The following is a 20,606-nucleotide window of genomic DNA, read 5'->3' as shown; positions in this document are numbered from 1 at the left end:
GCCTGCAGTCTGAGAGCAAAGTGTTTGGCTAGGATACTAAAAGGTCTTTATGATATTCAAGACCTTGAGGGAAAGGATTTCAAATTAAATTCTGGATTTAACTAAGTGCCAATGAGAAGCCAATATAGGAAAAAGATTCTCAGTGTTTCGCTGCAGATCTGGATTAACTGAAGGCTTTTCGGGGAGCGACCTGCTAACCTGATATTGACATAATACAGAGCAGAGTAGAAAATAAACCAAAACAGATTTAGAGCAGTCTGGGGTCTTTAATATGAGCAGGAGACACATGATGGAAAATATGAAGCGGTCAATAAAGTCGACAGAAAATGAGAAGTTTTCTTTATTTTGTACTGCGGAAACTCAGACACTGAATATTGATCGTGGATATTGATCCAGTCTGATTTGGTGCAAACAAACAGAAATAACGAGTTTACGAGCAGGCAGACAAACCGAGTGTTATTGCACAGCACACAGAGCTCCTCCGATCTCACCGACAACAAAAGCAATCAGCTGTTTTTTTTTAAAGTCTATTGATCTGTTTTCTCTTCGGCTGCTTTACGTCAGAGAAAGGATTTTTTTTTATATATTATGGAACAAAACAAATCAATGAACTTAGTTATTGATCATTCTCACAGATTTATTGCTGCAACATTTCAGCAGGAAAGAAAAAAGGTTGATTTTAACTAAAATTCCTTTTTTCTCCTCTAAAAAATAAGTTTCTGTTTTCAGACTTTTTTCGTTTTTTAAACTCTGATGTTGATTGTTTCGGTCTGATGGACGGTCATCACGCCATCAGTCACATTTTGGCAACACTCTCTGGAGGGGGCGTGGCCTCTTGGTGACATCATCACCACTATGACTTGAGAATGAAGTCCTCCTGAGCCAAAATTCTTCCTGTTTTTCTGAAAATGGCTATCTTCTTCTTTTTGCTTCTTCCGCTCATGATTTTCAAAATAAAAGTGTTAACAGCATGCTGGTGCTTGATCACATTTTCGGGGAATAGAACTGACAACTTGCTGATGACGATGAAGATCACTGAGTGTCTGAAGTAAAAAATACAAATAAAAACATCTTTTGCTTTGCATGTGAGTTTTTGTGTTTTGGCAGTTGTGGGACGCCGTACAAAGCTGGTGAATTTAACAGCGTTTCCCCAGGAAGCACCACTGCTGCTGGTATCCATAGCAATGCACTCAACCGTCCAATCACAGAGAAGGAAGACAGCGAGAAGAAAAGCGAGAAACAGCTGCATACATGAGGTTTTACGCTCAGCTCCAGGGGGGGATCTCCTCTCCAAACTTGCCGCAGTGAGCAGCGTTTTTAGCTTCAAACAGAATCTGAACAACAGAAGAAGAAACGTGATAATCACTGTCAGTGCATATAAACGCTGGCTGTGAAAGCCAGGAACTTTTTGAAACAAATGGCTTTCCACACTTTAAAAGTTTTAATCCAGTCCACATATCTTTTCAGGTTCTTTTAAATTTTGGCTTGTGTTTATAAAGTGACACCAAACAAAACAGCTGGCTACACTTTTACCTGCACAGTAACAAAGTAACTAAGCACAGAATGGAAACAAAGGGAAACTAATGCTGAAGGAACAGAGCAGAGAAATTTCTTTACTGAGCTTGAAACATTCTCAGTGACGTACCGTGAAGTTTCACTTTTATGTGCGTCTAGTTTCACGACACAAAGCTTGGCTGTGTGTCTCCAGTAAACCACAATCATTCTTAATTTAATTATTATTTCCTGGTCATGTTCAGGCCTGTGAACCAGCCTTGGTAACACTTATATGTGCAAATTCAAGATCTATTATTAGTTTTTACATCAGATATATTTGGTTTAATTAAAACCTGTTAAAACCAGGCTCAGGGTTGGATTTATGACACTGTGAATTATTGTTGTAACATGACATTAATATCTCTGAGTAAACGTTACAAAGCATGATAACTTTGTTTACTGTTTGAGGGGTTTATGTGTCCCAACAGGTGTTCAGTTAAATTAACTGAGTATCCAATTCTTGATGTGATTTTAAGGTGTAAAGACTGAACTTGTCCCCTGGTTTATGCTTCATTTGTAATGGAGCTGCCGGCTGTGAAGCAGCCAGGTAGTAGCATCACCTGGTTGTGTACGTAGGCCTCACACAGGTAGCACCACGCAGAGAGATCGCAGAAACTGAGAACCAGGGGATGTTCAGACACGACTCCGTGATTCACCATGTGTTCGTTCACATAGCGACCACAGAACACCTGAAATAGGCAGATGGCAGAGTCAGGTCAGCAGGTGAAACACATCTTGGATGCATGTGATGCACAGGTATGATGTGTGACCTGGTAGCAAGTGAGACAGATCCAGTTCTCAGCCTCTGAGCCGCAGTCCTGACACGGCCGGAAGACGTCTATACCCGAGGAGGGGAGGGGCTTAACGGCATCCAGGTGAGGACACCAGGAGAGAGGGTCCACCACATACATAGTTGACTGCAGAGGGAGACAGAGAGATGGACAGTCAGACACACTCGTCTGGATTTTTAACTTTATTAATGATCACAATTAAATGATGTCTGACTCCATCTGCGTCGGCGCCACACATCAGTTCCAGGGATGTCTGTGGCTTTGACCAACCACACGCTCCCTCGGGCTCAGGCTCCGCCCCAGCCCTGGCTCCAGCCTTATCTACACCTGCGACCGACTCTGGTGTTGCCACGCCAACAGGCTATGAGAAATAAAAGTGAGGAAGTTGTCATGGTCACTTAGAGAGTGGGACATAAAAAAAATGTTGCTGACTCACCTGACACGACATACTGTCTGCTGATTCGCTGCACGCAGGTGTACTGTCATCTGACTCCTTCTTCACTTCTTCACAGGTTAGCTTCTCTGAGCTCAGGGGGACCTTTGGCCTAGCTCCTCCCACTGGAGAGGATGCAGGGTTCTGATTGGCTGAGGTCTGACCGATGTCCAAACTGGCCAGTCCCTGAGTGAGCTGCTCCAGACTGCTCACCGTCTGATTGGACAAATGAAATGAGGAGCATCCTCAGTTAAAATTTGTCCTTCTTTATCAGGAGTCTCATCTCAGTTTATGGGTGTGTTACCGTAGAGTCCTCTGGTCGTGCAGGGGGCACCGGCGGTTTGTCGTTGCTGCTCTGCTCTGACTTCCTGCCTTTTCCTTTAGAACTACGTTTCCCACGATGCTTCAGGGTAGGCAGGGCTGCCCGGACAGACTCTGGAACTGAACGACAGAAAGAGACATTCAAATGAAATTAAATGGGTATAAACTGGTACATTAACAGAGTCCATGAACACAGAACCAGGTCCAGGTTCTGGTCTTGGATCTGGTCTCTACACACACTCCTGTCCAGTAAAAATAAAACTGATCTCTTTAATGACAGTTGCTTTAATTCATTCCATCTCCATCCAGCCAGGTTTTTTCTGCCTTTCTTCTTCTCATGGCTGTGAGAAAAGCAAATCAAAACAAAGCTGGTTTAAAGGGAGAAAGCCAGATTTCTGACAGAGGATAAACTGAGAGGCCCAGTAAACGATAAATAAAGATTATTTCTAACTGCAAATCATGCAGAGCTGCTTTAGTACAGTCAACAATAGAACCCGGAGATGGAGATGAGCAGAACAAGTTCTGTTTAAATGTGATGAATGAGATTCTGGACTCACCGTCAATCCTCAGGGACCTCCAGTAGGGGACGTGGTATCGGATGACCTCGTTTATTGTTGCCACGGCACTGTGGTGAGGAGGAGGGAGAGGCGTCACCAAGGCAGGAGGGGGGTCTCCTAGCAACATGCTGGTGCACATCGCCATGGAGTCAGAGATGGATGACAAATTGTAACCTCCCTGAGGAGAAAGAGACGCATCAGTTCACTCAAGTTTTCTTCACTTAATCCATGTTTACTTTCATTTCACCATCCCAGATCACCTCCAGTATGACCAGGACCCGCCCCCCAGCCAGTGACATCAGCATGTGTGTGAGGTGGGCGTATCCTTCTGGAGTCACATTGTAGCCACCCAGGGGATCCCCCCGGGCTGCGTCGAACCCGGCCGACACCAGAACCAGACTGGGGTTAAACTAGAGAGAGAAGACAAATTTGTGGAAGACTTAAAGGCTAATCAACCAATCAGAGCACAGTTTCAAGTCTAAACACCCAACCAGAGGACTCAGTCACATCTAACCAACCAATCAGAGGACTCGTTAAGGGCAAACTTCCCAGCAGAGAATCCATATCAAACCAGAAAATGTTGACATGTTTGCTTGAAAAGTGATTGATTATCAATCAGATTATGATCACTCTTCTCCTGATTAACTGATCAATTTCTGCTGCTCAGTGTGTGCCATAAATGTTACCTCAGTGGCGATAGGCATGACGACACGGTGAAAAGCTGCAAGATAGTCCGAGTCACCCATCCTTCCTCCGCTCCATGCCACATTGACATTAAAACCCGCCCCCTTGGCCACGCCCACCTTGTCGGGGGCAGCGTCCTCTGAAGATGGAAAGAATGCACCGTTGTCATAGCGGTGGAGGGAGATGTAGAGGACACTGCAGACACAAAGTCCAGTTTAGCTCGTTTTCGTCACTGCAGGTAAAAACTGTTATTAAGCTCCTCCTCCTCCTCCTCACCTGTCATCGTCCTCGAACATGTGCTGCGTGCCGTTGCCGTGGTGAACATCCCAGTCTAAGATGAGGATTCGCATCAAGGGATCATGAGAGGCTTTCTTGGCATAGCGAGCAGCGAGAGCTGCCGTGTTGAATAAACAGAAGCCACAGGGATAGTCTCGCTCAGCGTGATGACCAGGAGGACGGACAATGGCCACGGCGTTAGTCACCTGCAGAGGAAACGGACCAATCAGCTGACCTTAGCCTGTCAGTAGTATATTATATGTATTATACACACATCACATTTAGTTAGTGTTGTGAACAGAGGACATTTTTAAGGATGGACTGTCAGAAGCTAAACGTTCAAAAATAGCGCACCAAAGAGCTGGAAGACTTTATACTGGTCAGTTATTCCCATTTAAGAGATTGTAACTCGTGTTTTTGTTGCTACGTTTGCAGATGTCAGTTATTAGTAAGATGCTAAGAAGCTTTTATGACAGAGCAGAGCCACTCACGTCGTACCTGCCCACACAGGATCTGGTCCAAGGCGTTGAGGCAGCTTCCAGCCGCCAGCTGTGCACACTGGAAGCTCTGCTGGTTGAGGTAAATGGAGACGAACTCGTCGCCCAGTTTGTGCAGCTCTCTGGGCTTCATCGCCGCCGTGGCTTTCATCTGCTCGATGTGCTGCATGCTGGACACACACATTCGTGCTGAGGACCAGGAGATGAGGTAAAGCTGCTCACACACAGCACTCTGCAGCTTCATACCTGTGACACAAGGACAGCTCCTCCTCTGTCGCCAAGCGAACTGGTATCCGCTGGCAGCGATCAACCAATCCCAGTTGCTGATGTTTGGAGAAGATCTTAAAGATTCGCTGAGGCTGCTCCGGGTGATGTCTGCAGTGGAGTTACATCAGCGGGATTATTACAGAATCGCAGCTTCCTGTATTCATGTGGAACAGAGTCGAGGTAGCTCACCTGTCCCACAGGTTCGAATGCTCCATCATCCTCTCATCATAAACCAGACCTGTTGTCGTGGCAACAGAGGGGGCAAGGTTGGGCTTCATTGTATTTTTCTGATTGCTCGATGTGCTGATGGCACGTCCCTCAGCCGACGGGCTGCCTTCTGCACGGAAAGGAGGAAGAGGGAAGTTTGATGAAGAGAAGTGAAAAGGGGATTCTAGTTCCTGCAGGTTCCCTCTGCGCATCCGTCTGGAGGGTTTAAACCTGCGTTAGTTCGAGCTTAAGAATTACACTCATCATCGTCTTTATAGGTCAAAGCTGTGTTTGATATGGTGGCTATAAACTATTTTTATTGTTGTCTTAGATGCAAAGAAGAAAATATATCCACCTAATAATATTATGAATCGCCACAGATGATGACTGGTTCCATTCTGCTAATTTGGCCTTTAAAATCGATGGAGGTTAATCTTATGGAGTGCCAGGACTGCCATAATGCATTAATTAAATACACCATTAAATAATTAATTAAATGTGGCAATAATTAATTAAAATTGGAATTAATTAATTAAATAAATAGTTATGACACATGTAATTAATTAATTATTGACACATTTAATTAATTATTTATGTATTTCACATTTTAATTAATTATTGACACATTTAATTAATTATTGACACATTTAATTAATTATTTAATGATATATTTATTTATTTCATTTTGGCAGTCATGGCGCCTGGCTCTCATCATGAAATAATTTTATCTGTCAGCCTCACCCATCAAACTCAGGGGGCGGGGTTAACGCTGCCCATGCAGCTTCTCTAACATTTGATTGGTTGCCGTGCAAAGTAAGTCAAAACAGGTCGATCCTAGATAATCGATTGCTTGTGTAGACTTGGGGCAGCCAGGTATCCCAGAATGCAGATCAAATCCCAGGCAGCAATGGTGGTGGTGTAGTTTTAAAATACCCCGTTTTTCTGTCACCAGCTACACTTTTAACAGTGTTTTAGCCGCGAATGTCGCGACGTATGTCTGGTCAGGTTGTCAACATAGAACATGTTTGCAAAAGTGCTCAGATGTTTTCAGAGATTTCACTAGCTCTGCTAACAATTAGCATGCAGAGTGCACCCAGGGGGTTACGTTAACCGGTTTGTTTACATATTCCACTCTCCGTGTTCCACATGTTGCATTCGCAGATTCTCATTTTCACCGAACGATCGTCTCTTTCCGCCTGGTCTTGTGTCTCTGTGCTTCTGTAACATAAAGAACGAGCTGACATTTTCCTCACGAAACCAGCGATCAGCTCAACAGACCCTCAGTTTACCTGCATGCATCCTCCTCCTCATCTGTCAGCTGTTTAACACCTGCTGCTAATTCAAGAAACACGCCTACGTTACCTGGTGATAGTCACAGTTTAACTGGGCACCGGTGCTCGATATAAAGCAATGTCAGCGTATTTTTCTGCACAAGATAAGTAAATATAGTGTTTTCCCCGAGCGCAGAGCTGCTGGAGCTTGTTTCCTTACAGAGCACTTTATAGGCGAAGCAGCTTCATCAGCGGCTGATGTCCAATCACCGGCACACAGCTTTGAAACCTCAGCTGAGTTTTAGCTCTCAGTGGTTAAACGCTGGACTTCATTCACTCAGGTTCTGTCTGTCGGGTCACGTTTACTTCGCTGTTTTATTTACAACTGAGCAAATCGGTTTGGCTGAGGTTAAAGTTACGTTTCATAACTGCATAGTTTCACAGACGTTTAATGGTTCACTGGCACATGTGTTAGACTGAACTATCATCTAAATATCATCTGTTTTTTAATAGTTATTCAACTGTATTCTAAGCACCAGCTGTCTGTTAGAATGTGATTTTTTTTTCTCTCTGTTGGCAGAGGTATAAAAATGCGCAGGAAAATCTGACGTGCATGGCAAACTTCACCGACGATATTTAGGGAGGAATAAACACACATCAAACATAAATGAACCATTTGCCTGTCTCCATAATTGAGAGCATTTTCTCTTCTTATGTCAACACTCTCTCTCTTTTTTTTTTTTTTTTTTTTTTTTTTCTTTTTCGGTCATGTTATCTTTACCTGTCAAAGGCTTGTTACAAACTATGAAACACATGGTGCAGACTTCTGGATGTTAGAAGAAAACTAATACTGCTCATGAAGGAGACTAAAGGCAGGAAGGTGTCCTTTAAAACTAAACATGTTAATAGGACCTCCCTATTTATATCATAGTTTATGATATAGCACGTGTATTTCAGTAATAGCCTGCTGATTTCAGGTGAACAGTCGCACAGCTCACGTAGGCGTTATCTGTGAAACTCCTTAACTATAATTTATCCAAGTTAACTTCAGTTAACCATTCAGACAGTTCTTTTGCAATGAAAAACATAAACACCCATGCTGGTGTAGGTTTCCTCAGTGCCAGCTGTTAACATTATAGCTGCTTATGCAGTAACCATGGTAACCACGGACTCTAAGCGGCTGGATCGACGGAGGTCAGACAACAATTTTACATGTATGATCTTAAAACAGGACACAGCCACTATACGTGCTGGCCTCATATCAAATGTGAAGGCAGACTGAGTCTATGTTTGACGTTTTTTATATCTAATCTTCCTTTTCAAACATTTAAACAGCAGCGAGTCTGCAGCTGAGGGAATACAAACTCAAATTGTCGGAACAGGTTGGCTCGTTTCTTGGATTCATTTGGTGATTTATTAAATGTATAACTGTTATTCTAATCTGCTGCTGAGTCTCTTACACTTTTCTTTATGCTGTATATTTTCATGTCTCTGGAATAGTTGGCAGTTAGATAGTCAGCTGGGAAACTTTGTGTTAACTCATGGAGCTGATATCGTGGATATGCTGACCTCGCTCCGTGGTGTACAGGGCCGTTTACCCTCATGATTAATATTCACTATAAAAATATTAGCCGAACATCATGAAGTCTGTATGTGTTTCATAGTGTCGAACAACCTTTGTACAGTTAAAGCCAGCAGTTACTACATGACAGAAACACCAACGTTATCTCTTTTATGCGTTTATACACAGGTCACGCTGATTACTGAACAAAAACCCAAAGATCAGATGTTAAACAGATTTATTTGCTCTCTCTCCTCCTTAAACATGTTTTTAATGTTAGTTATAATTCAGAATTGGCGACTGAAACACGTAGGACACATAAGAACATCAGGAAATAAAACACCGATAAATATAACCTCAGTAAAAGAAGTCAGCGGGGGTTACTACAGCTGTGTACCGGGGCCTGCGCTTTGTCGGTGGGATTGCTTGCGAGGCGAGCGGGTCTATCCCACGCTTTGCCGTCAGACTGGGCAGACATCTCCGAAATCATCGAAGCACTTTTGCAAAGAGGCTGTATCTTGACAAACCGACCAGACACATGAAGATTAAACCACTACATTCTCGGCTAAAAAAATATTAAAACGGTATTTGGTGACACACAAACAGGGTTTTTCAAAGTTCAGTTCTGTTAGCTTCCACATGCCGGTTGTTGTGTGCTAGAAACAATGGCCACCAGGCCAAAGCAATGGTTTTGACTCGATCAGCGTTAACCCCGCCCCCTGAGTTTGATGGGTGAGGCTGACAGATAAAATTATTTCATGATGAGAGCCAGGCGCCATGACTGCCAAAATGAAATAAATAAATATATCATTAAATAATTAATTAAATGTGTCAATAATTAATTAAATGTGTCAATAATTAATTAAAATGTGAAATACATAAATAATTAATTAAATGTGTCAATAATTAATTAATTAAATGTGTCAATAATTAATTAAAATGTGAAATACATAAATAATTAATTAAATGTGTCAATAATTAATTAATTAAATGTGTCAATAATTAATTAAAATGTGAAATACATAAATAATTAATTAAATGTGTCAATAATTAATTAATTACATGTGTCATAACTATTTATTTAATTAATTAATTCCAATTTTAATTAATTATTGCCACATTTAATTAATTATTTAATGGTGTATTTAATTAATGCATTATGGCAGTCCTGGCACTCCATATAATCTGACTGCGGTTTTAGAATTTCAGATCAGTTGAATTTTATTTATATAGTGCCAAATCAACAACAACAGCCGCCTCAAGGCGCTTCATGCTGATGTTACTTTTAAGAGCTTGTGTCTGTTGATGTGGAGCTACCTGTCCTAACATTATGATTACAGAGTGTGTGTGTTGGTGTGGTTGAGGGTTACCCAGCACTTGCAGAGAGGCCCAGTGTGGATACAGAGCTGAGATGGTCTGAGAGATGGACTGCAGAGCACTGAAAGACACGCAAGGTCTGAATGAAACAGGCTGAGAGTCCTCCGCGTGCAGAATAAAAGGAAAAACACAACAGGTGACACAGCCTTTGTAATCTGCTGGATGTCAGGTGAGGTGTTACCTGTCAGACGGAGCAGTGGGTGTAGTTAGAGGAGGACATGGTCCACCCAGCAGAGCTCGAATGCAGGCTGCAACACTCTCAGCTGATGACTCATAGTTATAACCTCCCTACACACAAACAAGAAAAGAACAAAAACAAAATGAACAAACAGGTAGAAGCCAAACTCGTTTAAACTCTGATATCCTGGAACATAATTTCATTGCATCTCTACTTGGGGAAAGAGGGTACGTGACACACACACACACACACACACGTATATTTAACATGAGAGTAAAGTGATCTCAGGGTCAGGATGAATCAGATGTCAGCATGTAGGAGGACGTTTTACCTCGAGAGCGAGAACAAGTCGACCTTCTGCCAAACTCATCAACATGTGAGTCAGAACCTGGAAACACTGAGGACTCACACACATCTCACCCTGAACACACACACACACACACACACACACACACAGAGTGAAACAACTGACGCATTTGATTGAAAAAAAAACTGATCTCGGGTCTGTGGGCGTTTTACCTTCAGATCTCCAACTGCGGCATCGAATCCAGCAGAGACCAGAACCAGCTGAGGCTGAAACTGAAAACACACACGCCGATCGATACATGACGTCATCAATATCAAATTTTCTAAATGTGTGTATGAGTGTGTGTGTTACCTCGTAGGCGACGGGCAGCAGCACTTGTTGAAAAGCCGCGATGTAATCAGCGTCGGTCATCCCCGTCTGACAAACGCATCACAACACAGGTAAGACTTGTTCAATAACACTAAAACCTGACTAGGTCACGAAATGCACATCAGTACAGACGGTACTGTAAAATGAAACAATCGGGATGGTTTGGAGACCATGACACAGGCAGAGCTGGAGGTGTTGAGATTTTCACCGGGAGCAACCAGAATGGACAGGATCAGAAATGAGCACATCACAGGACAGCTCAGATAACATTAGGTGGTTTGGACATGTGCAGAGAAGTAACAGTGGATGTATTGGACAAATGATGTTGATGCAGCTGTCAGGCAGGTCACTGAGAGGATTCATGGATGTAGTGAAGGAGGCCATGCAGAGTTCTTCAGGGAGTAAAAGCTGTGCAGGCCCAGAGGCAGCAGAGCAGCTTTAAACCATCCACCCCACCTTGCTTCACAGCTAACGTGAGTTTTGGTGTATTTTTGCATGTTTTTCAGGGTTTGAACTGCTTGTTCTGCTTTACTGTTGCCTGCTCTGGGTAAGAGGCTGTCAGCTGGAGGATTTGGAAGAACTCACCTGGTTCCAGGGCAGGTTGATGTTTCTTCCTTCAGCTGGTCCGCTGCCAACAAAATGGCTGTCGGATTCTGGCAGGTGAGGCCAGAAAGAGCCCTGCTCATACCTGTGGACGCTGAAGTACAGAACACTACAACACACACACACACACACACAGATAAAGTTTAGACAGGAACCAGCTACAGCTTTACCCAAACCTAATCAAAGGCATTAGACATGATGGATGAAGCTCTGAGCAGAAGCAGCTGAGCAGGTTCAACATCTAAATCGGATTCTCCTGGAAGCTCAAATATTGGAGAGATTATGCACAGCTGAGCAAAAACGTGACGCCACCTGCTGATACGCTGCACTCCTTTGAGTCCATGAGCGTGCACTATTTTTATAAAGCTATGCAAACTAATGAAAAATCCTTTTCATCATAGACTTTCACATATACAGGCCTGATTTCAACTACCACCTTTTATCAACGAATAGATTTAACTCTCTCCAAATTGCCCCTCGAGTTATTAGGCAACCAACAGTAAAGAAGAAGCGCAACATTACAGGCTTGAAAGATGAAGGGTAAAAATAAACCTTCAGATGGAAAAGCTGCTTTTGTTCAAATCGCTGCCTGTCAGCAGATTCACATGTTAATAAGATCTGATCCTGGACCAGAGGAGAAGGAGCAGTACCTGGGATCCTCCTGGAACCGGTACTGGATGCCCTGCCCATGATGTACATCCCAGTCCACTATCAGCACCCTGACACACACACACACACACACACACACACACACACACACACACACACACACACACACAGAAACAAAATGTGAACACTGGGATTTTCAGAGTAAAGCTTGAAGCTACGTTTATTTCATTCTCATTAAACCCCCTCCTGGGGTAATTGAGAAATTATACAAACAAACCAACAAAGCACAGTGTTTTTTAATACACATAATCATTATAATGAAAAGTAAAAATACATAAATAAAATATCCATCAACAAATCACACATCCAAATACAGATACAATTTCTTTACCAAGTTTTGCAAGTTTACGCAGTATAACAATATCCTTAGTAATAAACAACTTTGCCATCTTATAGACATTTGGGCTCAACCTAAAATACACAAGCAGATGTTTTTGTCTTTGCAACTAAAAACATCGACATTCAAATAAATAATTATACTCATCTCTGAGTTTTCCCAAGCTACAAAGTTCACATAAAAGTTTAATATATTTGACTCCATCAGATCTGCCCGTTACTACGACTAACACCACATCTAAACCTTGCTAAATAAAACAGAATAATCTAAACGACAAAAATTATTTTCCAGTTGGAATTCTCACTTAAATATTCTGTAATTAATATAAAGTCTATTGTTAAACATTTCTCAATTCCAATTTTGTCTCAGAATATGAGATATCCTCATCTCAGTTACTGCTTTTATAACCTGTCATTCAATATTTTATGTTCCCATAAATTAGAAAATCCTCTATGATCAAATATTTGCTTTAACTTCAATATCCACGGCGACTTTAAAAAGGCCTTTATCATATAGATTTTTCAAAAAGCTAAACACGAGAAATGATCATTTATTCCTATTTCCGCTCAATAATCTACACCAGCAGCCAACCATCCTACATTCAAGCTTTATTAAATTTAAATCCACCCAAATCTCCATATAAAACACAATTTGCTGCATTTTTATTCAACTTAAAAAGCTGCTTTAAAAATTTAACATGTAAAGCCCCACACCTCCGACCCATAGAGCAATACAGGTGAGACCAACTGTTCAAACTGTAACTGAGTTTCAACAGATAATCCTAGATCTCTAGCTTTAGTTAAAAACTACAGCTTGCTGCTTTTGTTTTTTAATAGCTATTGTCAAGTGTTTTGATGCACACTCAATCATCCAGGTAAGTAAATCCTTCACTTGGATGAGTGATAAAACGTTTCTCCCACTGAAAACGCTACGTCCAGATGAACAGAATCAACTTTTTGGACTTTTTTAAAGTGTTAGACCAAGATAAACATAATCGTTCACTCTTCATAATACAGAATTCCCAAATTAGAAGTCACCTTTTGGGAAAATTCCTATTTTAGCTCTGTTTCCGATGCTGACAATATTCCAGTGTCATCTGCATACAGAAGGACAAAAAGTCTTAACAGACCTCAACAGAAATGATAGTCCATTATAATATCTTTGTATACTCAAAATAAATTTAAAAGACTGCAAAGAGCAACTGTTCACTCTGTCAAACTCCAATATTACAATCAAACAATTTAGAATACAGATTTTGAGCCATCACATGTGACTCAGCATTTTGGTATAAATTATTCACAACTGTAAAAATGTCTTCTATATATAACTGCAGCAATTAAGTTTTGCTATAATAGGCTTCTTTCAACCAAATCAAAAGCTTTTTTGTAATCAATAAAACTCAACATGGTCACTTCTAATAATGCAGACATAAATTAATTACATTATGTAAAACAAATATATGATCAATTATTGTGTAACTCGCCCTACAGTCAGCTTGTTCAGAAAGCCCACTGCAGTTAAATAAGAAGTCAACGCTCATTAATTATTGACGTAAACAATTTTCCAGTACAATTAAATACAATTGTCTGTACTGGTGTTAACACATTTACCCAGATACAAAGGATGTATTCCAGCTTCTTCAAACAGGCCAAAGACCTGCTTTATGGTCCTGAAAACTGGGTAATAATGGACCAAAGGCAACAATATGTAATCACATCCTGAAATAAATTAATCTGCGTGACAATAAGGGCCCAACGTCATCAGTGAAACAACTTTAATCACTGATTTACGACATGAATTTTATTATTTAGCTTCGATCTTAAACATAATGTAAGAAAATTTAACATCTGCATCAAGATTGTCACACGTATACACAATGAAGGAAGACGAGTGTGTGTTACACACCTGCTGATGGCGTGCCTGGTCTGAGCGTATCGAGCTGCGATCGCCACGTTGTTGAAGATAGAGTAACCGTTGCACTCGTTGGCCTGAGCGTGATGACCTGGAGGTCTGATAGAAGCGAGAGGCACGATATCGATCTGTTATTTCAGCGCTGTGTTCAGGTGTTCAAAGGAAAACACGGCGCTGCCTCGAGCAGGACGATCTGCTTCTCTTACCTGATGATGGCGAATCCGTTCTTGAGTTCAGAGGTCATGACCCGATCGACCAGCTGAAGCACTGCACCCACAGCTGTCACAGACACCTGGAAGGACTCCTGAAACACAAAAGATATTTAGTGCAAAATACAACTAACAACATCATGCTGTCCAGTTATCGATCATAAAGAACAAAATGAGCTTATTAAGAATTAACAAGATGTGTGTGCGTGTTCTTACTGGATGGAGGTAAATGGAATCATATTTGTTGGACAGAGTTTGGAGTTCAGCCAGTGTCATCGTCTGAGTCGACTTTATCAGGTCCACATAGTGTTTCCTGCAGCAGCACAAACACATGGCAGGTTTTATGCGTGAACACATTAAAACATAAACAGAAGACGCTTTAACAACGATCAGCAGACTCACATGTGAGCCAGCAGCAGCTCTTCCTCTGTAGCTTCTCTGGGCTAAAACACAAAAACACACGTCAGGATCGGTTATCTATAAAACTCGACGAGGATGTAAGAGTAAGACTTTTATTAATATTCATCTCTGAGGAGCTCTTATTTAGCCTAACCTCAACTCTGATACAGAGAGGCAGCAGATCTTGTCTCTCCAGCTCCTTCATGATGGCTGTCACTCTGTCCGGACTCTCTGGATGGCTGAAAACAAAGTATTTCAAAGATAGATCAACAAAGACTTTATTAATCCCACACTGGGGAAATTCCCTTGTTACAGTAGCACAAAAAGAAAATTTAATTATATTAATAATTATATATATATTATATCAGATATATTAAAAAACTACAGAAATAGAAGAATAAATAAGAAAACTTTTAGAATCACCTGCACTGATAGCTAAGCTAAGCTAGTTATTTCTCAGGATATAGTTATATAGTTACTTGTTACAGTTATTTGATATTATATTTTGCACTATCCTACTGTATGTTACTGTATACTTGTATTCTGCTGTACATATTGTATATCTTATTCCTCAGCTCCTCTGTCTCTCTTGCTGCATTGAGCATGTGTATGACAAAAGAAATAAAGTTCTTCTTATCTTATCTTATCTTAAAAATGATGTACACAAAAGCCAAAACTCTTAAATAATTCAAAATGGATTAAATACTACACAAGAGTAATTTGTACTATCTACAAATGGTACTATATATAGAATATACATGCAAAGCTACTCTGGGAGAGTCCAAGAATAACATCATATAGCTAGAAATGAGCAGACAGACTCCCCTGTAGCATTAGCTCCATATGAACTAAAACAGAGGAGCTGTAACAGCTGATCTCCTTTTTCTATGATGCAAATTTGATTAAAAAAGGCAAATAAGCAGAACAGGAGCCCACTTTGCATGAATTAAAAGTTAACAACAGTCTTTAGAGGAGAAGTACGAGGTGAAAAAAATGAAACTAACAAACAGGCTCATATTTAATTTAAATGATAAATTTTGCCCTGAAGGAAATCGCTGAGCTGCTGAATGATGCAGACCGTCTGTGAATCTGAAAAAACATCCAGCTCTTAAATATTCATCATGGATTAGTCTCTGCATTATTCACTCCATTAATCAACTCGCTGTTTAGAAAACACAAGTTCCTGAGGATGCCAAACAGAGACACAAGTCAGTGAAACTTGGACACAGGGCAAAGAAAAGGAAGCTCAGGTAATCAGTTAAGAGCAAAGATGCTGATTAACTTTCTCATGAGGTCAGACTACAGCAGAAATCACAATTATTACTTATTAAACTTAATTCACTTATTGACAGCTTCAGTTTCAACAGTGTATCTGTAAACATAAACTAATGTTTCACTGAAAACAAAACAAAACAAAAACAACACAAATTGAAGTGAACGTGCTGAAGCCTGGTGTGGACTGAATTTTGAAAGGAACCGAAACAAAATATAAAACAATAATCATTTAAACTCAATTATTGTCTTTTACTGATCAATGTTAGTCAAAAATGTAACTTTAATTAACATCTGATTTAACTGCACAGCTCCTGTCTGAGGTGCTGCTTACCTCGGGTCCCACTCGTTCTTATGGTGGGTGAAGATCTCCGAGTAAACGAGACCCGTTCCACTGGCTGCCGATCTGCTGGACAGATCCTACACACACACACACACACACACACACACACACACACACACACACACACACACACACACAGGAAAAATAATCAAATAAAACTTCATTTTTGATAAAATATGATAATGTGCTGTGTTTCAGGATGCAAAAGTGCCAGTATCAGGTATACCTCTAGCTTATGACTTGCAGAGACAGTCCTATTCACCCCCACCTATTACCACATGACAGTCTCACAGCAGGTCACACCAAACAAACAGTTTGCCTCTCACAGTTTCTGATGGAACCGGAGCAGACCCAGGACATGAGATGAAGCCTCTCAGCTGGGCTGGGAACGCCGTTGTGTCTCCTCATAAGAGCTTCTGGAGGCTTATATTATTTCATTACTTATCTCTACTTTATTATGGATGTCCATCTTTAGAGTTTGGCTTAAAACCTTGAAACACCTTCACAGGTGTAACGGACACTGGTGGAAAGGTCAGAGATGGTCTGAGGTCCAGCACAGACATCTCACCTCTGTTCCAAACACTCTGCAGGACCTGAGCTGCATGCTAACCTTTTCAAATATTAAACAGAGTGCAAAGTCTCACCAGTGTCTTCAATTTGCCACTCAGCTCCTCTTCTCGCTCCTCTCTGGTCCTCTCCATCCTTCCTCTCCTCTTCAGCTCCTGCAGGCTGTTTCCTCCTTTGTTCTCCTGTGTTCCCTCACTGCTGCCGACCTGCAAACATAAACAGGAGCAGCTGAAGCCCACCTCTCTGCTGCGACTGAAGCAAATTGATACGCTGTAGGGTTAAAGCACAAGTGCTCCAACGTGACGCAAAGAAACAGAAGAAGAAGAGTTCAAATAACTAAAAGAGGAAGAGCTGAAGAAGAAGAAAAGAAAAGGGTGGGCTGTTTCTGCCTGGTGTTACGAAAGCAGACTGATGACAGATCCAAACACTCAGGTGTTTACATGAAACTGAGCGCAGAATCGAAGTAGAGGCACGACAATCTGAGATAACAGTTCACCTCAGGTAAATGAATGATTGCCTCGCCCACTTTTACTCGTCAATAATTCATACTCAGCTAAAGCCAACCTGTAAACTTTAACGCATGCAGCATAAATAGTAACACTGACAAAAAGCGAGTTAAATCTGGAGCACGTCACCTCGAGCGTATCACTTTAATCCTAAAGAGGACCTATACTACTCATTTATGCTCCGTATGGAGGAAGGAGGGTTGCATGTCTAATCTACTGACTGAAGTAACTGTGACAATATTATACTTTCTCTTCATTTTAGCATTATTGAAACAAATAAAATGTGTTTTATGAGGACTGACAGATGAGGATTGTCTCAATAAATGCAATTTTGTTCATACATTTTTTTAAAAATCCTTTCTGCATTAAAATGACTGAAAATCAGTCACTGACCTGAGAACATTTTATAATATCTGCCACAGACAAAGAAAACAGTATAGGTGTTAAACATAAATAGATCCAAACTCAGTCATTTAAGTCACTAAAATAACCCAGTCGAGTTAAAGCTTCAACTAACAAACCTAAACACTTTTAATATGACCCCCGATCTACATACTGAAGGCCATATTGATTAAACTATAAAGTTAATCAAGATATATTGAGTTTGTTTACTTTGTTGTAGATTTCTTTTTTTTATATACATTTTTTGGCCTTTTTCTGGCTTTATTGGGCAGATACAGTGAAGACTGCGAGGAAAGCAGAGGGAAAGAGAGAGGGGGAGACGTGCTGCAAAGGGCGGGTTGGATTCGAACCCGGGCCGGCCGCTCTCAGACATGCGGCATACGGTATGTTTTTTGAAATGATCACTTTTTGCTAACTAGGAATCCGCAAAGAGTGACTGCAGAGTAAATGACTGATCTAATATTAAAAATCAATACTGGCAGCAACCAGTGCTACCCCTCAGCCTCCTAGTAGATGCACCTATGGCATCAATTTCAAAATCCTATGTCGCCTTGTTTTCAAGTTATCGTGTTCACAGGATTTTCAGTAAACTGGACCTCTGACCTTGACCATGTGGTCAAGGTCACTGAGATTCAAACTTGTCTGACATTTTTAGTAGATACAACCATGGCATCGATTTGAAGCTCCTTCGTTCTCGAGTTATCGCATTCACAAACTTGAGTATCCACATTGTGCGTCCACCTGGCAGGGTGACGACAACACCCCGTCAGATTTTATGGCTGAGCGGCAAAAAGGTTTAAAAGGAGGTGAAGGTTAAAACCAGGTGTATCCCTGTGTCGGGTGACTGACCTGAGGGGACAGACGAGGAGATCTCCTAACTGGCTTCGGTCCATGCCCTGGAGGATCTGACCCCGACTGCATCACTGATCCACTCAGATCCACCTGAACCAAAAATAACAAAGACACATGAAGAAGAACTTTCACACCTGCGAGCCAGAACAAGCCTCGTTACAGAGGAGTCACGACTGTGTAATGTGTCAATGAGAATCCAAACTAATTAAACCCTTTAATTAACCTCAAATAGCACAGAGACAAGAACGCTGAAACTGAGAAGATTTTTTGTTTACTTAAATCTCTCTGCTCACTTGGAATTTGAGACTGAAGAGTTTCATCACCTTTTTTTTTCTTTAACTACACTCTGTAAACATCTTGGAACTCAGGAGGTCAGTTGCAGAAGTTTTAAAAAAAAATGTTTCCCAGAGCCGGTCCCTGATGTAATCCCACTCCCACCTTGAACCCATCACTGTCACGCCACCCTCACATGCTTCCCCACTACTCCTGACTTCCTTATGGAGTTGCACAGTTCCTCTCTGGGTACAATATAATAAGCTTTCTCTAGATCCATGAAGACACAGTGAGGCTCCTTCTGGTTTTCTCTATACTACTCTATCAACACTCTCAAAGCAAACATCAAATCTGCTGAGCTCTTTCTCAGAATGATCCATACTGCTGCTCCTTATCCTAACTTCAACAGCTCTTTCCCATATCTTTATTCTCACACTCGTCCACTTTGTCTCTCTGTAGTTACTCAGCTCTGCACATCACCCTTGCTCTAGAAAATCTGTACCAGTACACTTCTTCTCCAGGTGTGATTGTGTTATAAGGAAGACGTTCTTTTAGCTTTTTTTCTTCCTACTTTCGCCAAGTCCTGGTCAATGCCATTCATTGGGTTTCTCTCTGTTATTATTGTTCACTTTAAAAAAAAAAAAAGAGTGCCTGAAAATGACTACCACCGTAATTTATGGATGTGTATATAGTTGAACTGAACTACGTTTATTGTTTTTCATATTTCTTCAGCATTATTTTATTTATAATTTAATTAATTTATATATTTTTAGAGATTTTCACATCTGTTACGTCTTCAGATTGATGCATAAATGCTTTTTCTAAGATCATGATCGTGGCCAACACCAGGACCGGTACACCGGGACCGGGGTCATCCTCTCTCGGTGTAAATAGTGAAGCAGCAGAAGCTGTTAGCCTCCTGCTAGCTTGTTCTTAGTATGAAACACCCAGACTGAGCGGATAAACTGGGACTCACAGTCAGCCGAAAACATCCACACCTTGAAACCGGGTCAAAATCCGTCTGAAGACCCGCTGCAGCCTCCGGAACCGGGACGACCAGGAAGTGTACTGTTTGTTTCCGAGCCGCTGAGCGCCAACCGTACACCGCTACCGTCTGAGGCGTATGACGTCACCGAGCAGCGCAGCCAAGGGTGTGGCGCGCGCCGGGACTTTTTTTTTTTAATGATTTAAAACTAAAAACCGTTAGAGATCGATGTCACGAGCTTTTCTCTTAATCTCTATAGATTCATATGTGCTTAAAACAAATAGCGTCTTCAAAATGTAGGTTATGTTTTACAAACACTTTTCCTTTTTGTTGTTTCATTTTAATAATAATCCTATTATGTCTTACCTAATATAATACTGTGGCCCTTTATTCACACTAAAAATTACAATAATGTATAGGTTTTTTCTTCTTCTGCCTAATAAAATAAAATAAAACTGAATTTAATTACAATAAATTCTGGATTACCTCAAATCTTTCTCATGGATGTTGCATATATTAAATTTTACTAGTCTATTAAAAAAACATGTTGGGTAGCCAGTTTAATGTTGTGGTGCAGTTTAAAGTAAATTAGTGCAGCACTGGCATTCACTCTGAGAACAGAAAAGCT

The 20,606-nt window shown here is 41.1% G+C and overlaps 1 protein-coding gene across 3 annotated transcripts; it reads right to left on the bottom strand.

Moving 5' to 3' along the window:
- Window positions 1–246: 246 nt before the first annotated feature.
- On the bottom strand, window positions 247–20,133 carry hdac6 (histone deacetylase 6). 3 transcript variants are annotated; one of them, XM_040022651.1, is made up of 29 exons: window positions 19,970–20,132; window positions 18,718–18,810; window positions 17,038–17,166; window positions 16,385–16,470; window positions 14,933–15,017; window positions 14,782–14,822; window positions 14,596–14,692; window positions 14,377–14,474; window positions 14,165–14,269; window positions 11,904–11,972; window positions 11,236–11,362; window positions 10,633–10,698; window positions 10,494–10,553; window positions 10,306–10,395; window positions 9,978–10,084; window positions 9,790–9,857; window positions 5,570–5,717; window positions 5,360–5,488; window positions 5,115–5,283; window positions 4,617–4,822; window positions 4,343–4,535; window positions 3,917–4,066; window positions 3,657–3,834; window positions 3,083–3,219; window positions 2,782–2,994; window positions 2,560–2,706; window positions 2,325–2,471; window positions 2,115–2,243; window positions 247–1,334 (listed from the first exon to the last, which is right to left on the bottom strand). In XM_040022651.1, exons 2-29 carry the CDS (start codon window positions 18,787–18,789, stop codon window positions 1,266–1,268), a joined length of 3,315 nt encoding a protein of 1,104 aa, XP_039878585.1. In that variant the 5' UTR covers window positions 18,790–18,810; window positions 19,970–20,132; the 3' UTR covers window positions 247–1,265. The 3 variants fall into 3 exon arrangements, with proteins under 3 accessions (XP_039878585.1, XP_039878586.1, XP_039878587.1); XM_040022652.1 differs by having other exon boundaries at window positions 19,992–20,132; XM_040022653.1 differs by lacking the exon at window positions 2,560–2,706 and having other exon boundaries at window positions 19,970–20,133.
- Between the last annotated feature and the right edge of the window lie 473 nt (window positions 20,134–20,606).

This window comes from Simochromis diagramma, unplaced genomic scaffold (assembly GCF_900408965.1).
Source record: "Simochromis diagramma unplaced genomic scaffold, fSimDia1.1 OVJJ01000308.1, whole genome shotgun sequence".
Classification (NCBI taxonomy): Eukaryota; Metazoa; Chordata; class Actinopteri; order Cichliformes; family Cichlidae; genus Simochromis; species Simochromis diagramma.
This window is presented reverse-complemented; position numbering and strand designations above follow the sequence as displayed.